The 9,613-nt window shown below is 41.2% G+C and overlaps 1 protein-coding gene across 1 annotated transcript; it reads left to right on the forward strand.

Moving 5' to 3' along the window:
• The first annotated feature begins 5,778 nt into the window (after positions 1 to 5,778).
• On the forward strand, positions 5,779 to 9,214 carry LOC137280977 (uncharacterized). The gene is made up of 3 exons (XM_067812149.1): positions 5,779 to 6,135; positions 7,489 to 7,588; positions 8,583 to 9,214. The coding sequence occupies exons 1-3, from the start codon at positions 5,779 to 5,781 to the stop codon at positions 9,212 to 9,214; spliced, it is 1,089 nt and encodes a 362-aa protein (XP_067668250.1).
• Positions 9,215 to 9,613: the final 399 nt, after the last annotated feature.

A 9,613-nucleotide genomic window follows, 5' to 3' on the forward strand; every position in this document is an offset into this window, starting at 1 on the left:
CAAAAATACTTGCTGGTGTTCTGTAAACATATCTAACCAATATCTATATTTTTCGTTGTTTTTAATATGATATACTATACTTAACCCAAATTAACAATACAGTTCGGAAATTTGGGGAGATGAAAAGCTTGCAGAATTTGAAACTATTGTTTGAAACTGTACATGTAAACAAAAGCATCAACCCCCAACCAGAAAGTACCCAATTTACATGTATATGAATTCACTGAAATCGTCTATCGAGCTGTGGTGTACAATTATTAATGTGCCACAATCCAGATTTGTTAGGGAATTTTATATTTACTATTGCTTATTTGTAAAAAATGGAAAGATTATTTGGATTTAAAAAGTCTGCTGTATATTGGTATTTGGCTACATCTGGGAGCACAAGTGTGTTTGAGGATAACATGAGCAAGATTGGCATGTCTTGGTCTCAAGCTCTAAATCGATATCATGTATTGAATTTGAAACGTACTTTGGACTAGAAACGCACAATGAATAGCTGTGTGTTTCTACCATGTCACTGCGGCCGCTTTGAGGAACGGCGCCATGCTTATCTAGGAAACCAGGATGGCGAAGATAACATACAGCCTAACGCAGACAAATTGTGTTTAATCTCATAACGATGTTATACTGACGATGGCATAATTATGTTTTAGTCTGCAAAGTACATTACAATCTGAGGTATGATCACATACCAGAGAAATTAAATTAAAATCATTCTGAACAAAGTTTAGGATGTTCCGTTGCCATTTCTGCAAAACTTAGCGACTTATGCCAAGAAAAGCTCTGCGTCTTTCGTCTACGAGCAAATAAAGAACTTGTCTTTGTAAATGTATATATCTTTTACCCAGTTTGAATGTACCTAAGGACTTACAGAACATTGAGTTCTTTACTGTGCGTTTTACCCTTTAAGATTCGGGTTAGAATTGATCTTCAGCAACGGAATTTTATGTATAAATTGAACCGATTATGCTCCAAAACCTTTGCTCAAGATGTCAGATCATGTAAATGGCAAGAGTAAATTTACTGATTATAGACCAGATATATCACACGTAATATGCTTGTTACATGTCTGTGTTGTACTGATGCGACTTCTGTTTGTATACGGATATTAATAGTTTAGCAGTAGATATAGTTTCTGGTAGCTACTATGTTTAGATATGGTCATGTACTCAAGTACCATAGTACTCAACGTATTTTATTTTGTTATTTGGGTGTGTGAAGTTATATATAGAGAGAATCCTAAACGATGTCCCGTGTAATACCATATTTATGAAACGAGTAAATGATTTGGCATCTAACGAGCGAAAACAAGTTACATACCGATATCATTCACGAGTTTCATAAACATGGTGTTACCCGGGACATAGTTTAGTATTTTATTTATTACTCATCCAAAATAATATCGAGCAAAGTTCTTCTTTCCTAAGAATTGAACGAGTGTGGTGATGCTCAACGTTCCGCGAGTCAAACAAGGTCTACTTATATTTTGACAGAGTTATTAGCATTGTGACGTCATAACTGCAAAACAGTTTGACGTCATATGTACGGCATCATGCAACGTTATAACACATTCAAAGCTGCTTCGGTGAAAGATCAAAGGCACCGACAATACTTTATCAGATGATAACGTGCACTTTTTGCATTACGTCACAATGTATTGACGTCACTGCGCCATTCCAGTCTGCCCCCTCGTAATCGAACTTTTTTGCATCAAGTCACAATGTAACCGACGTCACGATGGACGTCAGTTGCCATCGACTCGTACAGCCTCCCACAGTAAACTGCTTCGTTGCATCCCATTTCGTGTTTTGCAGATGCATCACACAGCTAAATCACCGGTGGAAACGTTACGTTGATGTTTTCCGACGGATAAAATGTGTCATAGTTCGACTCAGTGTTACAGAGACACAGTTTGCAATGTTTACATTCCCATAATGCAATCGTGGAATGTCGCATGACTAGTCAGCTTCAGCTGAATGTGCTGATACAAACTTTCGTTGGTAGTAGAAACGGGACGTTCATATTGCTTTGTATGGTTTAGGAGAATCAGAGATGTAATTAAAATGATCTAGAGAAGATATTTAACCTGAACATAAACCTTCACCAAACTGTTCATGATTTGTTTTTCCAGTAACGTTTGTCTTAACGTAGGAGGCTGATACGTCAAAAGAACAGCGCGCCAGTTAACCCTGTGTGAGGATTCTTAATTTAGGTCACAGACACCGTCGTTTGTTTTCTGCCATAGACTAATCGAAATTAGCCTTCGAAATTACTGAACTATTATAACGTTAAAGCACTCGGACGCAAGCGTCCTCGTACTTTAACTATAGTAGTTCAGAGAGAAAGTGTGCTTTATTACACTATACATGATGGTAGAACAAACTGTATTTCTTAAATCTTCAATGATTTTGTAAAATTATTAAACAGTGATATCTTCAATGCCTTCCATTAGGCTTGCGGACACTAACTAGTTGACCGCCCTTCTTTCTCAAGATCTATTATATGCCACAGCAAACATCGGCAGAGTGTCTGTTTTCGTGAATATCTTATGAAGTGAATACTGACATGAACTCCATTATATGTCAACCTTGATCAATTATGTTTGTTTAGTTTTGTCATTCATTGACACTGGTCTAGAGTTTCTGCCGATGATGGCTTGTAGTGCACTCAGTACGGCTGTTATGGTGACATCCATCATTTCCGGTTGTTCCCGTTCAGGTAGGGCGACCTGACAGCTCCCCAGTGAATTCTGATGAACCTGTACGTAGTAGGACCCTCTGTATTTGTTCTTTGCACATGCATTTCGTAACTAGCAGTGTTGTTGAATGGATTCTTGGATACTTCAATGTAAACACTAATCTATATTCCCCAGGAAATTTAGCCTGTATTCCTCGTGAAGCCTGTCCTGCATTCCTCTGAATGTTTGGCATGTATTCCAAATAAGTAACGACTTTTGATCATGTATATTGGATTTTCCTTTTAGTCACTTTATTAAAACAATGTCAGCTGTACTATTTTAAATGTAAATCTATGGATGGTGCAAACTATAGTGATGACTGTCTGGTTGCTGAATGTCATGACTTCACATGAATGCATATGACAATATCCCAGGAGGCCTAAGTAAAGTGTTTTCTTCATTACGGATGCATTTTGCTTAGCTGTATATATTGTGTATAATTTACTTTAGTGCATGGGCATTTTGTGTCGATAAATAGTCAGACCTGTAGCTCATTCCCCAGAAGCCTACTGAACGTGTACAGCACAACTGTTCCTGTCCTGTTGACGTCAGCATGTCGGATTTGTTTCATAGCCTCTTTCGAAGTGTTAATTCCTATTCTGGAAATATTGTTATTACTTCCTTAGTCTGTTGATCAAAGACTGTGAAATGTTGAACGAAACAGTCACTGTGTCCTCACGTCTAGCAGTTTCCAGCTTGCCAATAGAGGTTTAGAGACGAGCTAATGCTGATGTATACACAAACAACGAATAAATGACAAAATCGATACCATTGACACACATATCGGTCCAAAGAGACAAATCGACATTCCATGAAAATGTCAAAAGCAGGAATGACACGGAGGGGATCTGTACTGCGCAAATGCGTCCGACGTATACCATATCACATGTAATGTGGTGTGTTTTTGCACGGAATGTTTGTGACAAAAACTTTCTTCAAAAATACTGACCATTAACATTTTATTTGTCGGCTATTTCATTTATAAGTATAATTGTTAGGTTAGCGGTCAAAGCGTTCGCTCTTCACGCCGAAGCCTCTAGTTCGAGTCCAATTTGGGTACATTGGGTGAAGCCTTGGTATTGTTGTAATGTTGCTTCAAAACGTCTTCCAAACTCACTCACTCAAGATATAACTTTACTACTATTACAAATCGCTCCGGAATATTAATCGACTAGGTTTGTTTGTTTGGACTCATCACTCGGCCACAGTACAGTCTGTAAACAATACAGCATAGGCGGACAATCCAGTGATTACTGATGTCTCCTCCGTGACACGCTGGAATATTCATAAACGTGGCACAAAAGCGCACTCACTGTCATTCGTCCCCTAGATAATATCGACCTTTAAATCACTTTGGATCACTTACATAACACATCAACTCTAGTACCTATATGTTGTCTTAACTCCCTCTACCTTAATATGTTACGAATGGTTTCCATATTCTTCAATTTTCCATAACCATGTTTTCTTTTTTTTCTCAAGATGCTCACTAAACCATTACTGTGACATTTTCTCAATGCTTATCAATTAAAAAGCTTTCATGTGTGTTTCATCACACATAACTGTTCTATCAAACGTTTCATTTCGGAATTCAAAGACACTTGGCCTATTGTACACATTTTTTAAATAAAACTCATCACAGGAGATATCAGCTCAGTCACTGTCTCAGAACTGCACAAGGCCGCCAACTATCCCAGCTAATGCCACCCTGGATATATTGCCATACTTTCTAGACGAACTGTGGTATTATAACCAGGGTACACTGTATATGGTTGTCCATACATTTACAAGTCTCTTACGTCTTAGGCCTTTCACATGTTAGCGTTGTCCTCATCCCGTATTGTGATGGAAATTTGTAGATTCAATTCTTTTTATTATGCAACGTCGTTATTTTTAATCATAATACATGTGATATAAACCAGCTGCAAAGTTAAACATGTCTTGCTACTTGCATAAACACCTTTCTAGCAATGCACACAATAACAAATGAAAATCTTGCGGTTTCTAAGGAATTTCCTTAAAGGAGTTGCGGTTACATCACATGACAAAAAAAGTTTGGAATTTGAGTTCATGGTGCTGTAAGTTGGTCATATTGAGAAACAATCAGTAGTATGATAGTATCCTCGTACATCAGAACAAGAGGACCTTCAAGGATGTGTCTGAGCATTCAAATCATTAAATCCTGGCTGTTGAGGGATTTGATTTGATATATTCAGTCGTCCAGGTCGAAAGGACGTCTACAATCATTAATGTTATAAATAATTTATTCAGAAGATCCTGTGGATCCTGCGGTCTGTAATTTGTTCCATGTACCGGCAAATGGGAATAAATGGTTTGGCATACTTCTGCAATTAATAACTTGTAAGTAGGAAGTAACCCAACTGGGTGCTTTAAGCAGAAAAAAAACAGAAATGATGAAAATGTACCATTTTATAGCAGTTCATCATTGCTAGTGTTTCACCGTTACTCTAAGGATTTAAATGTGGTTTCTTAAAATTGTTATTAATACCTATTACAACAAATTGGTCTTAAAGCATTTGGCTGATTTTTCTACTAATATTTTACTAATATTTTAAAGTACATTTACAATAGGATAACCGGTGTGTGTATATAATACCGTGAAAAGTATATATGTTAACGTTCACCCTCTAGCTGAAATTCTGGCGATGTGGTGTTCCATATGAAGCCGCCCTTATAGCGATATACTGCTTCAACATCTGCCTTTTAACGACTCGAGCTCTACAAGCTTCATACTCATGCATAATGCCCATGTTTTTATATCATGTGCATTCGTTCATGACTCACATGTAGTCATCATACCAGGTGTTGGCGAAAAGGTGCATGTAAACTGTTCCACATATAATAAATACACGTCTAGACAAGTCAATTATTCTGAATTAAAATCTCGCGCACCATTCCTGATTTCCGGCCTACATCCTGGAATATTGGTGTATTCAGACAGTACTCACTCACGACACGGAAGAACGCGATTTATTTTTGTACATGATAATCATTTTGTTTCTTGCTTTCTTCACAGGATGATGGTGAAATGCATTCCAATCAATCATTGTCAGTTGATCATTGCGTCTCTGCTGGCCTTCGATACAGTCGTTGTTTATACAAGCACAGACACAGCTGGGTTCATGGGACTACCCGGATGTAGCCTCCAAGTGATATATCCCATTGACCCCTTCCGGTCCACCACTACACTAAACGCCGTCGAGTGCGCAATGATATGCGCTCGTACATATGGGTGCTTTTCGGTCAACGCGTGCAAGAGAGATGACGGTAAAGTGACGTGTGACATCCTTGGCGACGTGTCCAGTTCAGGATGCGGTGGGATGACTTCAAAGAACGGATGTAGACATTTACAACGCAAAGATGCTGCAGATTTGGTATATGGTTTCATATATTGATAATATAAACTGATGAGCAAAAGAAAGTACACAGTTTATGTTTCTTCCAGTAAGATAAAACTAACAAAACCTTTTGATGAAGTGGAAAATGTTGTTGAAGCACACTGCAGTACGCTAGTTTTATCAGCAAAATGGCACTGTAACAATAAACAGTGATGCAGTGATGACTACTGCTGACGTCTCCTATGGTGTAGGAAGGTCAAGGCCATTCCACACCCGAAGTCGCCTTGTCACTGTGAATCGGATCAGGGACCACTAATATGTCAGTCGTCCTCAGTATGACGTCGCAATGAGCCTATGCCTGTTGTAACCGGCATCACGTCCCCACCAACCTATGTCTGTTGTCCCCGATATCACGTCCCCACCAACCTATGTCTGTTGTCCCCAATATCACGTCCCCACCAACCTATGTCTGTTGTCCCCAATATCACGTCTCCACAAACCTATGTCTGTTGTCCCCAATATCACGTCCCCACCAACCTATGTCTGTTGTCCCCAATATCAAGTCCCCACAAACCTATGTCTGTTGTCCCCAATATCAAGTCCCCACAAACCTATGTCTGTTGTCCCCAATATCACGTCCCCACAAACCTATGCTTGTCATCTCCATCCGACGTCCCCACCAACTGCCTGTTATCTCCAGACTGACGTCCCCGCCAATCTTTACTTTTTGTACCCAGCATCACGTCCCCACGAAATTATGCCTGTCGTTCCCGTCTGACTTCATCACCAACCGATGTTTGTCATCCCCAGCCTGACGTCTAAGCCAGCCTGAGTTTGTTGTCCCCAGTCTGACGTCCTCACGAAGCTGCTCTCCCCAGTATCACGTACGAACCAACCTATGGCTGTTTTCCCGTGTCTGACATCCCCACCAACCCATGTATGTCATCCTCGTCTGACATCCCCACCAACCCATGTATGTCATCCTCGTCTGACTTCACCACCAACCTATGTCTGTCATCCCCGTCTGACATCCCCAGCACCCTATCCTGTCATTCCCACTAAGTGTGCTCGTCGTTCCAAGGAAAACTATCCCTTCTTTCCCAGCAATCTATGCCTGTCATACCACATGGTCAAAGAAATTACGGTCAGCCCCTGTGTCTTAGTCGTTTGCATTTGTATCCCAGTGAGCATTAGATTGTCTTGTTGTGCAAACTTCATTAACTAAAGAGGCCGCAATATATCTGCAAAATTGCTGAGTACTCCGTTATAAATCAGTGACCCAGGCTGGTTCGCCGAACCGCACTTGCTGCATTGATTACAGATGCTGTAACTACCCTGAATTCTGATGACACATACATGGCGTTCATGTTCCTTAACCTTCTTCTCCAGAGAGCCTTGAATCCATGTAAAAATGGCGGCACTTGGACTGGAACTATCTGCATCTGTATTGCCGGATATGCAGGACAGTACTGTGGACGATATATTTATAGTAAGTATTGATGACGTACTGCTTGTACTAATGAAATTCACCTGTGAGATCTGGGGTAGGATTGGTCTTCAGACACCCATGCTTGTCGTAAGAGGCGACTAACGGGATCGGTGATCAGGCTTCTTGACCTGGTTTACACATGTCACAGATTGGGTAAATCGATCTTAACGGATTCTTATGTCCAAAATGAATTATTCACAGTTCGCGCCATGTAGGTGAATGCAGCGTTAGACAACAGACATATACGTATAACAGTGTAAGAAATTAGTGACCAGTTGACAAGTGAAAGGTCAGTCAAGGGCTGGACGACGATGAGTAATGGACTACACGTATATGGTACAAAATCCACGTTTGTCAGATATAAATAAAACGCCAGTGGATCCTGAGGCAGACAGAGCGTCCCTCATCCTGGCCACCCATCCCATTGCCCTTTGATTCATATACACATGCTTACGATTCAGACAAAACCCGTGAAGATCCGGGTAAAACTTTATCTTCAGTAACCCATGCTTGTTGTGAGAGGGTACTTTTGGGATCGGTAGGTCACGCTCGCTGACTTGTTTCACTGGGCCATCGTATCCTAATTGATCGATGCTCATGCTGTTGATCTCTTCGTTGTCTAGTCCAGACTCAGTTATTTAAAGACCATCGCCATACAGCTGGTGTATTGCTAAGTGCGGTGTAAAACTGAATTCACTCGCTCATTGTTTCAGAACGCTATGCCTGATTTATCCGTTGTCCCCAGTTAATACTCTTTGATATTGACCGAGATCAGCGTTCTAACTATGCTGAAACCAGTTTTATTGCCCTGATACCAGACCGCCGCCATATAGCTGGAATATAGCTGAGTGCGGCATAAAACTAAACTCACATGCCCACTCACACTCTCGATTCAGACTAAATGTTACAACTTTACAAATTTGGGCAGCTTCGGTGTGTGAAAATCGCAAACACAAGACAGTTCATAAACTGCCATATTATATAATTATTCCAGGCTGCAGAGAGGGCACAGAGCTAGGATTGAGGGGCACTGGGTTCTATAAAGTGCAGCCAGCAAGCTCTCCTGTCCCTTTCACCGTGTACTGTAACTTTAACGCGGGGACTGTGTGGTTGGTTAGGAGGATTAATCCTGTCCCTTCCTGGTGCCCCGGCATCAGTTACAATAGGACGTGGGAGGAGTACAAACACGGCTTCGGCGACGTCAATTGCGAGTACTTCCTCGGACTTGAGACCATTTACCAGCTCAACGTCTACAACCGTTACCAGTGGAACATCTACAACGCTCTGCAAGGGTCTTCTAGTGTTGCCAGCGTGTACATGGAAAGTGCTACCATAACAGGAGAGGATGCTAACTATCAGCTTGATTTCATCCGCATTTTTTCCAATCCATGGGAGTGGGGTGATGACGCTTTTGATGATAGCGTCAAACCTCGGAGGTTCTGTACGTGGGACAGGGACTGCTGGGGGTGTGCCAAGACGGTGGGAGGTGGATGGTGGTTCAAATCCGACTGTACAGGTGGGGCTTTAACAGTTCCTCAGAATCAGCTCAAGTGGCCGGTCAGCGGTGTTGATAAGGTCATAGGCCAGGCGTTTCTGCAGCTGGATCAGATGGACTACGTTCCATAATACCACATTACAACAGTCATTCTCTTCCCATAGAGATTATGTGTCATATCTTCCTACGAACATCTGTTCTAATAAGACCTGGTGCACGTGGTCAGGATTCGTGATTGGTTGCAATTAGATTTAGTTGTGCCATCAGTGACTTTTGTTTCATAAGTGATCATTCGTAACGCCACGGTAATTCCCGTATGCTTTGGAAAAAAAACCCCTTAGAACCTCATCCCCAAGCGCAATGCGCAAATATTTCATCTAGACAGAACTCAGTCATGTAATGGCCGGGTCAATGGCGTCTCCATAGCCCTCATTGACAACGGACAAGCTAGCCATTACATGCATATGTGTCACATCAACACATGTCCCCGGCAGATGAGGGATATATGTGTCCCCACATTTGCTTGTATT

This window comes from Haliotis asinina, chromosome 4 (genome assembly GCF_037392515.1).
Source record: "Haliotis asinina isolate JCU_RB_2024 chromosome 4, JCU_Hal_asi_v2, whole genome shotgun sequence".
NCBI classification, from domain to species: domain Eukaryota; kingdom Metazoa; phylum Mollusca; class Gastropoda; order Lepetellida; family Haliotidae; genus Haliotis; species Haliotis asinina.